This window comes from Schistocerca nitens, chromosome 6 (genome assembly GCF_023898315.1).
Source record: "Schistocerca nitens isolate TAMUIC-IGC-003100 chromosome 6, iqSchNite1.1, whole genome shotgun sequence".
In the NCBI taxonomy this organism is placed as follows: Eukaryota; Metazoa; Arthropoda; class Insecta; order Orthoptera; family Acrididae; genus Schistocerca; species Schistocerca nitens.
In genome coordinates, this window is record NC_064619.1 from 523,549,618 (window position 1) to 523,565,401 (window position 15,784).

Consider the following 15,784-nt stretch of genomic DNA (forward strand, 5'->3'; position numbering starts at 1 on the left):
CAACGCAAGCACACTCGTTTCATGAGTTGTAACAACCGGGTGACTCATCCGTTCTGCACGTTTCAAATATTTTCCAAATACGAACTTAAACTTTATCCTGGGCCTAATGTCGTGTTTGGTTCATGCTGAGCGTTGTATTCCTCATTTCAACTACAGTTCACCTCATGCTTCAACACAACCAACTGAAAAGACTCGTTAAATTCACGCGTCGTCGAGCACTTAATGTCCACTGAACAAACCAGTGTGCCAGAAATCAGCTATGTTCAGAGATAAATGCTGAAGAACAGAAGACACATTGATGCAGGAGCGGTAGTGATAGGATGGAAAAATGAAATGAAAATTGGAAATTTTAAAGTATTATCCGAACCTTTTATCCATATAATTTTATTTTGTGTTATACTATGAAAAACTCAAGCAGTTATAACTGACTTACACACGAACCGACTGATAATGACTTCGTGACTATCTACGCTAGTAACTGCGAGTTAACATAGCTTTACTGTGTGTTGCGCTAAATAAATGTAACAAGTTTCATCTCATACCTTTGGAGCTATCATTATTTCTGGAATTAAAGCCTTATTTTCGGAACCAACGCTTTCAGTAAACGATGTAAGTTCATTTAAAATAAAGTCCTGTTTCTTCGAAGTAAAATCTTTTAGGAGGCTTCAGTTACAACTTCGTTGCAACTTTGGTCTTATTTCTTAGAGAGATTTTTCTCATTATTCAGCTACACAGCGTAGGTACGGAAGTGTTCCGTCTACCTACGACCGGCAACTCGGTGCTTATATACTGAACAGCCAAAGAAACTGGTACACCTGCCTCATATCGTGTAGGGCCCACGCGTTCACCCGTAAGTGCCGAATAACGACGTGGCATGGACTCGATCAATGTCAGGAGTAGTGCTGGAGGGAGCAGGCACCATGAATCCTGCAGGGCTGTAAATAAATCCGTAAGAGTACGAGGGTGTTGAGATCTCTTCTGAACAACACGTTGCAAGACAACCCAGACATGCTCAATAATGTTTATGTCTGGCGAGTTTGGTGGCCAGCAGAAGTGTTTAAACCAAGAAGAGTGTTCCTGGAGATACTCTGTAGCAATTGTGGGCGTGTGGGGTGTCGCATTGTCCTGCTGGAATTGCTCAAGTCTGTCGGAATGAACAATACACATGAATCGATGCAGGTGATCAGACAGGATGCTTACCTACCTGTCACCTGTCAGGTTCGTATTTAGACTATCAGGGGTCCGATACCACTCGAACTGCACACGCCCCACACCATTACAGAGCCTCCATCAGCTTGTCCCCTGCTGACATGCAGGTTCCATGCATTCAAGAGGTTGTCCCCATACCCGTACCCGTCCATCAGCTCGATACAATTTGAAACGCGATTGGTCCGACCAGGCAACATGTTTGCAGTCATCAACAGTCCAATGTCGGTGTTGACGGGCCCAGGGGGGGCTTAAAGCTTTGTGTCGTGCATTCCGAAAACACAGATCGATGATGTTTCGTTGAATGGTTCGCACACTGACACTTGTTGGTGGCCAGCATTGAAATCTGCAGCAATTTTCGGAAGGGTTGTATTTCTGTCACGTTGAAGGATTCTCTTTAGTCGTCGTTGGTCCCATTCTTGCAGCATCTTTTTCCGGCCGCAGCGATGTCGGAGATTTGATGTTTTGCCGGATTCCCGATATACGTGGTACACAAGTGAAATGGTCGAACGGGAAAATCCCTTCTTCATCGCTACCTCGGAGATTCTGTGTCCCGTCGCTCGTGCACCTACTATAACATCACGTTCAAACTCACTTAAATCTTGATAAACTGCCATTGAAGCAACAGTAACCGATTTAAGAACTACGCCAGACACTTGTCTAATATAGGCGTTGCCGACCGCAGTGCCTTATTCTGCCTGTCTACATATGTCTGTATTTGAATGCGCATGAGACAACAGATTCTTCGACACTTCAGTGTGTTACGTGGGAAATACTTGAGTGTCAGCATGTTCGTCGTGTACGTGCATAATAGCAAAGAGCAACAAGGAAATTTCCAGAAGGTGAACAGGCGGAAGCCAACCGGGAAGAGAACGTCTGTAAAGTCATCTTTCGCTGGAATCTTGCCAGACACTTACGAGAACGTTTGTTGAATACAACGGCGGCTGGCGACAGAGGAAAATGACACGCCGGGAGGTGATACCGCGTTTAAGAAGCTACTATGGCCATCCTTCGCATCCGCTGTTATATATAAATTACTATTGGTTTTCCGTCTTAAGATTACTGCAGTTTAAGACTATTTTTCACGAGACCCTTTTCAGTTTTAAAAATATGTTCAAATGTGTGTGAAATCTTATGGGACTTAACTGCTAAGGTCATCAGTCCTTAAGCTTACACACTACTTAACCTAAATTATCCTAAGGACAAACACACACACACCCATGCCCGAGGGAGGACTCGAACCTCTGCCGGGACCAACAGCACAGTCCATGACTGCAGAGCCTTAGACCGCTCTGCTAATCCCGCGCGGCCTTTTCACTTTTATTTGTAAAGAATTTTGATTGGTCATTCAGGAAATATGGTACACATAATACAGTATATCTCTATACTTTGGTATTTTCGGATTAAAAACAGTATTTCATCTCAAATTTGGAGTGCAATTTACTTACGGGATTTATGCCCCTTAATTACCTGTTATGAAGTCTACTGTTTTTTCCTTCGTTCTTACCGGAGGCTGAAGGCCGGCTGCACATTCGTTTTAGAATTTTTTCAACCTTTATGTACACACGTTTTATTACGCTGCATTTACGGTTTTGTCAGATTTAATTTTTGTAAACTTTACAAAGTGAAAAGCTGTGTTCATAAGTTCGTCAATACTCACAACCTACACAGAAAACAAATGAATAAACAAAAACACTGTGTTGAGTACTGAGTGGGAAAAGGCGCAAAGGCTTTTGTAAGAAAAAGCTAGTTCACAAAAGCCGAAGAAGTTCGAAAAGTGAGTGTGCAACTATATTTCTTGACTTCAGCCTTCGCTAACAACGGAAGAAAAAGCAGTGGACCTCAGAACACGTAAACAAGAGGCAAATGCACTGTAAAAAAATTGTACGACAAATTTAAAAAGAATTATTGTTTTTAATCTATAAATAACATATTGTATAGAAATATTACGTATATAGTATTTCCAGAATGACCGTCCAAGGTGCTTTATAAATAGAAGCCAAACGTGTCTGGCGGTAAACACAGTTAAACTGCTGTAAGCTGAAGAAGAAAAAAGTTGGCTGTAAGTGAGTAGGATCTGCGCACTGAGGGTTTCTTTCTAACTTGATTATGTATATATAGAGTTCATCGATCCTGCGAATAGATAATCTCAACGATTTTTGCCTGTTATCGACACCGATACTGGCAAGATATTTATCCCGGGAATTTCAAACCGTGACAACGTCTCTAGAGTAATTCCTCAGATTAGCCTGAATATACAAAAAGAAGCAGGCAAGGGAGAAGATTTAATAAAATGTTTTTATTTATTTACTAAAACATTACTATGGCTCACATTTTATGTCTGCATGCAGTAATGTTCTTCTGTTATGTTTCTGACGGATGACGAATGAAATGTATGACCAACGAAAAACTATATTTTTATGTGATATAATTACAGTTCAACAAGTTTCAGATTTTTTACTTTATTTGCACTGTGAAATATTGCTTCTTGCGGAATTTCATGATTCTAGGTCAACGGGAAACGGACTATAGGTTTTGATGAGTGAATTTTCGAGTATCAAAATACGTGACATAAATGACTACATCTTTTGACTGAAGTGACTTGAAAGCTTAAAATTTTTACACCTCAAAGAGACCATAGACCTTAATGTGCGACATAAAATTGAACTTGATACGCCAATCCGTTCCTGAGAAAAATGGTACTTAACAGTCGGACAGACAGTTAGAGTGAGGGACGGACAACAAAGCGCTCCTACACTGAAGAGCCAAAGAAACTGGTACACCTGCCTAATTCCGTGTAACCCCTCGCAAGCTCGCAGAAGTGCCGCAACACGACTTGGTATTTACTCGACTACTTCCAGAATGAGATTTTCACTCTGCAGCGGAGTGTGCGCTGATATGAAACTTCCTGGCAGATTAAAACAGTGTGCCCGACCGAGACTCGAACTCGGGACCTTTGCCTTTCGCGGGCAAGTGCTCTACCAACTGAGCTACCGAAGCACGACTCACGCCCGGTACTCACAGCTTTACTTCTGCCAGTACCTCGTCTCCTACCTTCCAAACTTTACAGAAGCTCTCCTGCGAACCTTGCAGAACTAGCATTCCTGAAAGAAAGGATATTGCGGAGACATGGCTTAGCCACAGCCTGGGGGATGTTTGCAGAATGAGATTTTCACTCTGCAGCGGAGTGTGCGCTGATATGAAACTTCCTGGCAGATTAAAACAGTGTGCCCGACCGAGACTCGAAATCGGGACCTTTGCCTTTCGCGGGCAAGTGCTCTACCAACTGAGCTACCGAAGCACGACTCACGCCCGGTACTCACAGCTTTACTTCTGCCAGTACCTCGTCTCCTACCTTCCAAACTTTACAGAAGCTCTCCTGCGAACCTTGCAGAACTAGCACTCCTGAAAGAAAGGATATTGCGGAGACATGGCTTAGCCACAGCCTGGGGGATGTTTCCAGAATGAGATTTTCACTCTGCAGCGGAGTGTGCGCTGATATGAAACTTCCTGGCAGATTAAAACAATGTGCCCGACCGAGACTCGAACTCGGGACCTTTGCCTTTCGCGGGCAAGTGCTCTACCGAGTTCGAGTCTCGGTCGGGCACACTGTTTTACTCGACTACTGTTTGAAGTAGTGCTGGAGGGAACTGACGCCATGAATCCTGCAGGGCTGTCCTTAAATCCGTTAGAGTAGGAATGAGGTGAAGATCTCTTCTAAACAGCACATTGCAAGGAATTCCAGATATGCTGAATAACGTCCATGTCTGGCGAGTTTGGTGGCAGCGGAAGTGTTTAAACCTAGAAGAGTGTTCCTGGAGACACTGTGTAGCAATTGTGGACATGTGGGGTGTCGCACTGTTCTGCTGGGATTTCCCAAGTTCGTCGGAATGCACAATGGACATGAACGGATGCAGGTGATCAGACACGATGCTTACGTACCTGACACCTCTCAGAGTCGTATCTAGACTATCAGGGATCCCATATCACTTCAACTGGACATGCCTCACACCGCTACAGAACCTCCATCAGTTTGAACAGTCCCCTGCTGACATGCAGAGTGCAGGGATTCATGACATTTCTCCATAACCGTACCCGTCCATCCGCTCGATACAATTTGAAACGAGACTGGTCCGACCAAACAACATGTTTTCAGTCATCAACGGTCCAATGTCGGTGTTGATGAGCCCAGGCGAGGCGTAAATCTTTGTGTCGTGCAGTTATCAATGGTACACGAGTGGGCATTCGGCTCCGAAAGCCCATATCGATGATGTTTCGTTGACGCTTTTTGATTGCCCAGTATTGAAATCTGCAGCAATTTGTGGACGAGTTGCACTTCTGTCACTTGGACGAGTTCTTCAGTCGTCCTCGGCCCCGTTCTTGCAGGATCTTTTTTCAATCGCAGCGATGTCAGAGATCTGATCTTTTACCGGATTCCTGATATTCGCGGCTCACTTGTGGACTGATCGTACGGGAAAATCCCACAATTCATCGGTGCCTCGGGGATGTCGCGACCCATCGCTCGTGCGTCGACTATAACATCACGTTCAAAACTCACTTAAATCTTGGTAACCTGTCATTGTAGCAGCAATAACCGATCTAACAACTGGGCCAGACACTTGTTGTCCTATATAGGCGTTGCCGACCGCAGCGCCGTATTCTGATTGTTTACCTATCTCTATATTTGAATACGTATGCCTATATCAGTTTCTTTGGCGCTTCATTCAATAAGGGTTCCGTTTTTACAGATGAAAACGCACCCCCACAAATTAACAATAACTGACTTTCAGTAATGAAGCAACACGAAATTTTATCAGGTTTCATTCCATAGGGAAACCGTTGTGCCGAGCGATTATATTCATTTTAAGCAGTATAGCGCACAATAATCAGTCGCAAATGTTCGAATTTTGTAATAATAAAACAGGCAACAGCCAACAATACGTTTTTAGTTTCCTGTTGCGCTGACTCATATTGTCGAATCTGTTCCAATTAGTTACGATACAATGAAAGCGTATAAGACACTGTCTCACTGATAAATAGTTAGATAGAGCCGGCCGTTGTGGCCGAGCGGTTCTAGGCGCTTCAGTCCGGGACCGCGCTGCTGCTACGGTCGCAGGTTCGAATCCTGCCTTGAGCATGGATGTGTGTGCTGTCCTTAGGTTAGTTAGGTTTAAGTAGTTCTAAGTCTAGGGGACTGATGACCTTAGATGTTAAGTCCCATAGTGCTCAGAGCTATTTGAACCAAATAGGTACACAGAAGAGTTTGAGAATCTGCATAAAATGGAGGAAATTAATGATACTATCGTGTATAAATTTTATCTGCTTGTGAACGTAGCACCAATATGTATACACTAAATACAAATTTATGTAACACGCGACTTGTAAACAAATGGCCATAAACTTGCAGAAATTATCTCTGCAATATAAGACTTTATAATACCGTGTCTCGATATTTTTCAACATATGAAGTGCCTCACATCAATATGACATTAACAATTAAACATTTGTTGTACATATCTATGAAGAGTAACTGGTCCTCTTTTCACATAGGCCTACTTCTCTTTACATTTGTGGCAACAACAGTACCGCACTATAGCTGTCACTAAAACTCGAACGTGCTGCAACGTATATGAAATGAGGCGAATACGTGTAATATTCAAGTTACGCTCTTACTGCAAAGTTGTACAGGAGCAGCGTCGTCCAAACGTCACGTGACTATCACATTTTGATGTTGAGAACAGGTGCAGTAGACTACGCTCGTTCCATAGATACGTTTTATATGGCTGGAATCACACATAATAAATCCACGAAAGTTCTGCGATAAATTAACAGTGCAACAAACTGAGAATAAAGGGGGCGCCGCTGTTCCGTCAGGCCTCAAACGACATGCAGTATTATATACCAGTTTTTGAATGGGACTCGAAGTCATGAGTAACGGCAGATCATAAAGTGTTACCACCGGACCTTGCTTGTGCAGTCGCTCCTCCCCGCAGTGGCCGAGTCGGCCCGGCGATCGCAGCGCCATGCCCGGCGCGGGGCGGCGCTGGGAACGCAAACACGGCCGCTGCCGTGACGTCACGCGTGGCGCTAACAGTGCTAAGTGGCGTCGGCTGCCCCCGGGCGCCACGCCAGCCCGCGGCCCCACCAGGAATGCGTCCGCCGAGTCCTGCGGGCTGATCTGGCGGGTGGCTGCCGCAGGAGGCAGCTCCCGAGCTACTGACGTGCTCTGGGAAGCCAATCGCGTGAGCATGGGAGGGCGAGACTCTAGTGGCATTGCGAATTGAAAACAGGATCTGAGTAATGTGACTGAACGTCCGTTCCTGATATGCGGGTACAACACGAGTGATTTAGATGAGTCGGTGAGGTGATAGACAGAGAAACAGTGATTGGACACAACACTCTGGACACAAACCTAATACTCAGTGAAGCTAAACTCTGCGTACAAAATTTTCAAAGTTGTTAGGCCACTCTCGGACAGCGCGCGGAAAAAACAAACATATCTTTTCGTGCGAACTCTGATTTCTCTTATTTTATTATAATGACCGTTTCTCCCTGCGTAAGTCGGCGTCAATGAAATATTTTCGCATTCGGAAGAGACAAATTTGGTGATTGAAATTTCGTGAGAAGATTCCGCAGCAGCGAAAAACGCCTTTCTTTCAATGGTGTCCGTCCCATATCCTGTATCATGTCCGCGACACTCTCTCCCCTACTTCGCGGTAATACAAAACGTGCCGCTCTTCTTTGAACTTTCTCGTGGTCTGGTGAGGATCCCAGACCGCGTAGCAATACTCCAAAAGGGGACGGACAAGCATAATGTAGGCAGTCTCTTCAGTAGATCTATTAAATTTTCTAAGCAGCACTGTCGTCGATAGTATTTCCATTGCTATCGCGCAGAGAAGGCATTGACTGAGTCTTGCCGCTAGCATGCGTTATATACGAACAGAATCTTTCTTGATTTTCTGCTAGGTTTCGTGACAAAGTTTCGTTGTGGAAACTATTATAACCATTTCGTGTTGACGTCCGCGCTAAATTTCGAACTTCTTTAAAAGATCACGAATCTTGGAAATTTTGCGTTCGTTTAAATTTGGCATGCTTTCTTCATGTTTGTGCAACAGTTTTGAGCACTAAAGAGGATCAGCTCCGTCGTTTGTTAATTTTTTTGGTACAAATTTCTCAATTGCTGTCAATACTATTTTTTTATATTCAAGCCAAATATGGTTCAAATGGCTCTGAGCAGTATGGGACTTAACTGCTGAGGTCATCAGTCCCCTAGAACTTAGAACTACTTAAACCTAACTAACCTAAGGACATCACACACATCCATGCCCGAGGCAGGATTCGAACCTGCGACCGTATCGGTCGCGCGGTTCCAGACTGTAGCGCCTAGAAGCGCTTGGCCACACCGGCCGGCAGGCAAATCTGGTCTGCACTTACATTATTAATTTGGAAGGAGTGGAAATTGTCTCTCAGGAAGGTGTAAAGTAATTTTTATCTGATTTTTTTGAACAGGTATATTTTTCGTTTATTTTTGGAGGATGTGGGGGTTACAACATTCACTTTCGCGCGTTCAATAATCCCTGTATCCGGTTTAATGCACGTTATTAGCTCAGGATTATTTTTTGCTAAGAGGCCAAGTCTGTTTTCACAACCGTAGACTATTCGCATAGGCTCATGAATTAACTGCCCGAAATAATTTTCAGAGAATGTGTTTAGCACAACGTACTGAGGGTAAATTAAAGTCAGCACCAATTATAATTGTATAAGCAGGGTACGTGTTTGAAATTAGACTTAAGTTCTCTTTGAACCTTTCAGCAACTATATCATCTGAGTTGGGAGGTCGGTAAAAGGATCCAATTGTTATTTCATTCCGTTTGCCAAGAATGACCTGTGCCCTTACTAACTCACCTAAACTATCTGCCCCAATTTCGCTGCATGATAAATTACTTCTAACAGCAACAAACACGCCGCAGCCAACTGTGTTTAACATATCCTTTCGGAATACCGTTATGTTCTTAGCAAAAATTTCGGTTGAACTCGGTTTAACCAGCTTTCAGTCCCTATAACGATTTGAGGAGGAGGAGGAGGAGGAGGATATTGGTGTTTAACGTCCCGTCAACAACGAGGTCATTAGAGACGGAGCACAAGCTCGGATTAGGGAAGGATGGGAAAGGAAGTCGGCCGTGCCCTTTCAAAGGAACCATCCCGGTATTTGCCTGGAGTGATCTAAGGAAATCACGGAAAACCTAAATCAGGATGACCGGACGCGGGATTGAACCGTCGTCCTCCCGAATGCGAGTCCAGTGTGCTAACCACTGCGCCACATCGCTCGCTAAACGATTTGAGCATCCGTGCTTTATAGACCGTGTTTTCATAATCGATTAATCATAATGCTCCAAAATACGAAATGTAAAACATGCAACGTACGCAACGACAAAAGAACTCACCAGTCACCATTTTAGGAGGGGAAGAAGATGTTTTGACGACATCTTTATTGTCTTGTGACACTTAAACTTCACATTTTCTTAATACGCAAGGAAACCTACATAATGCAAGAAAACGAAATGTTTACAAACAACATAGCCAAAGACAATGGTGGAACAAGAGATGAAAGGTCGATATCTCGAAAATGCTATTATTACACCACGAAAATATGATCTTTGGACAAAAATACAATTATTTTTCACAATAAACAAAGATTTTGAGTACGAAAACACACACACACACACACTCACACACAACACACACACACACACACACACACACACACACACACACACACAGGTTGCTTATCGTAATACATAAGTATATTTAGAGGTCCAAATGAAAATATGTTCTTTGCATCAAAACAAAATTACTTATCAAAATATGTAAGACTTCGAGCAAAAAATACTCGTGGCACTCCTGTCAACTTAACTGTTCGATAGGATTGTGAATCCAGCTCACGAATTTTTTTGATCTTTTTTGCTGCAGTGTCTCGAAAGCTAATCTAGCGTTTTATGCGCTGGTGGTGTCACTGAACCCGGTTGTTGCGATATTACAAGAAATTCCTTCAAAGAAAACTAGTAAAGCGAGTGTTACATTTGAGAGAGTACAAAGAGTTCGATGTAATTTTGCATTACACAATTAGTATCAGTTACATGGTGTAGGAATTTGAATACTAATCGCTGGATGTTGGCGTAAACGCATAAGTTGCGTATCACTGTTCTTGGCAAGATGTGATTGAAGGGTAATTGCCACTTCTTCGCTCAGTCAGTAAATGATTCTCGTGGTAGGGAAAAGCAGAAAATAGAAGCCAGTAACGACGACCTGTGAAGAGTTATGTTGTTTCTGTATTTCTACCATGGAGAATGTAGACTGGGAGGACAGAAGATGAGTAGGTGGTTGTAGCATACTTTACCTTTCTGATGTATAGCTCATCCATAGAGTCATTCATACCCTCACTCGCAAAGACTGTCTGGAAAGGTTTGTAATTTAACTAAGCAAATCGGCATATCGTAGGTCGATGTTCACTTGATACACATTACCACTTCTTCTAGCATTTTGGCACTATTCTTGTGATACAAAATATCTCACTCAACCAAGTTTCCAAATGACAACATTTGTACTGAGCGGCACCACACTTCCATGTGTGAACGACTTCGACTAGGGAGCCAGGTATAACTTCGCAAGTTCCAACTTCATCTAATTTGGTAATTTTGGTTGCACTGAAATAAAATAGTGTATATGCACGAACATGTCATGCCCATTCACAAAAAATATTAATTTTTTTGAAATGTCATGATTCGGCACGATAGCTGCATGATGCTTTAATAGAACTAGTAGCTTTAGTCAGACAACAGACCATCCTCAGGAACAAAAAAGCTTGTTTACAGGACGTGCATCAAACCATGAACATTTATATATGTACGTTAATATACAGGGTGTCCAAGAAGTCTTTCCCCGATTACAAAATTCATAAGGCATAAAACCTTACATGGACAAATACTTTTATCTTGAATTGCATGCGACGTATTCGAGTTTTTCTGTACATACGTATCACGAGACACAGTCATCAACAGCAGTCGAGAGAAAATTCCAGACGGCGTACCACGGATTGCCACCAGATGTTAAAAGCATTAAGATGTTGTATGTGAAGATTAAGAAATAGGGAGCGTCTGTGATCTCCCTAGAACCTGGAAGTAGTGCATAGACAATTCAGACAGTGAGAGACGCCTTTGCGAGAAGCCCTAAGAAGTCAGTTCGCAGAGACTCAAGTGGGTTGCAGATTCAAAAGACGTCATAGCACCGCATCCTTCATAAACAACCTCTATTCTGTGCGTGTAACGTCTAGACAGCTCAGTCACTCCAACTGAAAGGTTATACTACTCGCTATGACTTTGCTGATGCCATTCTGGCTGAGTTGAAAAAGATGATGACTATCTGAAACGTGCCCTTTTCTCAGACGAGATCACATTTAATACCAACGGTGTTGTCAACCGACACAGTGCTAGGATCTGGGGGTCCAAGAACCCCCACACTGTGTTTGAGACAGTCGGAGACCACTCTAGGCTGAACGTGTCATGCGGTCATCTGCACACTAAGATCATAGAACCTTTTTTTCTTCAAGGAAACGAAAATAAAAGCCCGGCCTTATCTTAATATACTGTAATTAATTATTGTGCCCCAGATTCAGGACACTCCAGACTTAATCGTCTAACAAGATAAAGAAACATCTCATTGAGGGTTAGAAGTTCGTGCCTGTTTAGATACAACATTTCCGAGAAGATGGATCAGGTGTGCCATCAACTGGCCTCTGCGATCGCCGGACATTAGTACCACTGGATTATTTGTTTGGGGATAGATCAAGGATGAGGTTTACCAAACACAAGTGAATGACATCGCAGCATTACAGCGCAGACTTACTGACATCGTAACATCCACCCCGCACGAATTATTGACCAACACATGGGTTGAATTGGAATATTACTTGGCCATCCATCGGGCAACGTCGAAATTTATTAATTGTGTGTACACAAAAACTTAAATATGTTACCTGGACTTCATTTTTGTAAACATGGAAAGACTTCTGGAACACCCGGTATGTTAACTGCAAGGAAGCTGGACAAGATTAGATTAGATTAGATTAGTTTTCCCTTCTATAGATCCGTGCTGAGGAAATCCTCGTGGATGTGGAACATGTCAATTTTTTTTTTATTTTTAAAGCTGAAATAACAATTCTAATAGTATGAATATATACAATACATCATTTGTTTCTATTAAAAAATTCGTCAATGGAGTAGAAGGAGCTGGCCACTAGAAAGTCTTTCAGGCTCCTTTTAAACTGATCTTTATTTGTAACTAAATTTTTTATGTTTGCTAGCAAATTATTGAAGATGAGTGTTCCTGAGTAGTGGACCCCTTTTTGAACCAAAGTAAGTGCTTTTAAGTCCTTGTCCAGATCATTTTTGTTCCTGGTATTGTATGTATGAACTGAGCTGTTTGTTGGAAAAAGAGATATATTACTTAGGACAAATTTCATTAAGGAGTAAATATACTGAGAGGCAGTAGTTAGTATACCCAGTTCTTTGAAGAGGTTTCTACAGGACGTCCGTGAATTTACTCCACAAATAATACGTATTACACGGTTTTGGACTCTGAAAACTTTTGTTTGACTTGAAGAGTTACCCCAACATATTTTACCATGTGACATTATGGAATGAAAATAGGCAAAGTATGCAAGCTTTTTCATTTTTATGTCGCCTATGTCTGCTAACACTCGAATTGCAAATACAGATTTGTTAAGGCGTTTTTGCAGTTCTGTGGTGTGGTCCTCCCAACTGAATTTATTATCAAGTTGTAATCCCAGGAAGTTAAGACTGTCAACCTCTTCTATCTGCTCGTCTTCATACTTTATGCATATGCTGGGTGGAAACCTCTTACAGGTTCTGAATTGCATATAGTGAGTCTTTTCGAAGTTCAATGTCAGTGAGATGGCCTTAAACCATTTATTAATATCCATGAAAATATCGTTAGCAGATCTTTCTAGAACTACACTCGACATACTATTTACTGCAATACTTGTGTCATCTGCAAACAAAATGAACTCTGCTTCTGGCAGTGTAGCTGATGAGAGATCATTAATGTACACAAGAAAAAGCAATGGCCCTAAGATGGATCCTTGTGGGACACCACATGTAGTTTCTTCCCATTCTGATGATGACTGATGACTTAAATCACTAGTCCCTTGCACTGACACCCTTTGTTTCCTGTTAGCGAGGTATGACTTGAACCATTGTGCAGCACTGCCCGTGACACCATAGAATTCTAATTTATTTAAAAGGATGTTGTGGTTCACACAATCGAATGCCTTTGACAGACCACAATAATACCTGCTGCTTGTAACATTTTCACTGTAGGTGTAAATAGCCTTCTCGATATCAGAACCCTTCAGAAATCCAAACTGTGTTCTTGATAATATGTTATTTCTGGTCAGACGGTTGAGAAGCTGCCTGTACATTACAATGCAGGGAGTACCCGATTTACATGTTAAGCAGTTACGTTAACAGGTGAAACACATGGCCGGTGAGTTTACTGCCTAAGGTATAATATCTGATCGAAAGTATCCGGACACTCCAACGTAATGCGCAATCGGCCATTAGATGTCATTATTGGCGAATCCGGCAGTACAAAAGGAAGCGGAGAGTGTTGCGTTGTCAGCAGCGCAGCAGAACAGCAGAATAGGTCGGTCACGAGAGCTCAGTGACTTCGAACGTGGACTAAACACTGGTAATGACCTGAGTAACAAGTCCATCACAAAGGACCACAGCGAACTAAGACCAGCTGGCCTCATGTAGTAAGGAACAGGGACCGTTGAGCATGGCGGAAAACAGTTGTAAAAATCGAGTGAAGTCAGCAGAAGGAATCATTCGCGAATTACAAAGAGCTACCAGCGGTCCAGCCAGCACAATGACTGTGTGTGTGGATTTGAAAAGAATGGGGATCAAAGATAGAGCAGTTCCTCATAAGCCACACATTTCTGCAGTCTGTGCTAAGAGACGCTAGAGGTGGTGTATAGAGCAACGCCATTGGACAGTGGATGACTGGAAACCAGTGATTTGGAGTGATGAATCTCGCTATACCGATGGGCGGGTTAGGATTTGGCGAATGCCTGAATAACGTTACCTGCCATCATGTGGTGAGGCCAGTAGTGAAATACTGAGAAGGTTGTGTTACGGTATGCGGTTGTTTCTCTTGGTTAGGGTTTGGTCCCCTTATTGTGCTAAAGAAAATGCTGACTACGAAAGATATGAACACATTTTACAGCAATGATTACTCCGTTCAGTACGGAAACAGTTCGAAGATGATGGCTGTTTGTATCAGCATAACATCATAATAACGCACACTCTCATACAGTGGCAGCTGTGAGGTGTGGACAATAATATGCTTGAAATGGACTGGCCTGCCCAGAGTCCCGGTCTGAACCCAATGGAACACCTTCGGGATGAGTTAGATGTCGACTTCTCTTTAGATCCCGACGTCCAACATTACTATATTCTCTGGTTTCGGTTCTTGAGCAAGAATGGACTACCATATCTCCAAAGACATTTAGACAGCTCACCGAAAGTGTCCCCAGGAGAGTTCAAGCCATCATAATGGTGAATGGTGGGCACACTCCATATTAGTGTCAACCAATAGGCCTCCGGATACTTATGATCAAGTAGTGTATAATTCGGACAGTGTCTTGCATTCTACAATTTTTATACAGTTAATTTATTTCGTTGATCTAGGTACAAATGACCATGACTGGACGCATATCCCATAGTTAATGTAGTTTTTTGTACCTGTTGTTTGACTGAAACTCGCTGTTTGACTATTGAGCAAAATCATGATATTTGAAAAGTATTTAAGAGCTATAAATCGTGACCTCCTTTACATAATACTAAGCCTGACACTGGTCTTCAAACCTCGAACTTATCTATATCAGCAATATTACCCTACAGCACTCTGCTGTTCAGTTATTTCCAAACTTATTGCGCTTCAGGGTTGTGAAACTGTTTCCCAGAGAGCCCAGTTACGTACGTACTGAAACTGCGGAGTGCAGACCAGGGATATCTGGTGACTTACCCAGCGTGTTGAGGCCGTAGTGGGCCTGGTAGACGGTGGAGCCGTTGGACGCCATGCTGGACGCGATGGGCAGCCCCGAGTTGAGGCCCGACGCGAGTGGCGAGCCCTGGTTGAGCTGGCCTATCGACTGCCCGAAGCTGCCCATGGACACGCCGCCTTGTGACAGCTGGCCCAGTCCTGCACACAAACGATCCACTTCACAGTCGACCTCGGAAATGTTACGAGATTTCACGAGATTTCGCGTTTGAATATTATAACGATACAGTAAGAACGTTGGATGTGTATTTTTGTTGACTGAACCTACTTGGTAAATAGTCAGGTGCCTCGCTACATATTCCAATCTATCTCCCATCATTTCCATATTTCCTCCGCTGCAACAGTTTTATATTTCCTCTGCTCATATTGCACATGGCTTTTTAATTATAGTTTTTTCTGTTCCTATATTGTGTTAAATCTTTCATCTTTAAATACTCAT

At 42.8% G+C, this 15,784-nt stretch overlaps 1 protein-coding gene across 1 annotated transcript in view; it reads right to left on the bottom strand.

Annotated features, from left to right (window-relative positions):
- LOC126263440 (homeobox protein orthopedia-like) overlaps nt 1–15,784 on the bottom strand; it is a 71,175-nt gene that overhangs the window by 19,635 nt on the left and 35,756 nt on the right. The window contains exon 3 of the mRNA XM_049960533.1: nt 15,310–15,486. Within this exon, the coding sequence (XP_049816490.1) occupies nt 15,310–15,486 (177 nt within the window). The remainder of the gene's footprint in view (nt 1–15,309; nt 15,487–15,784) is intronic.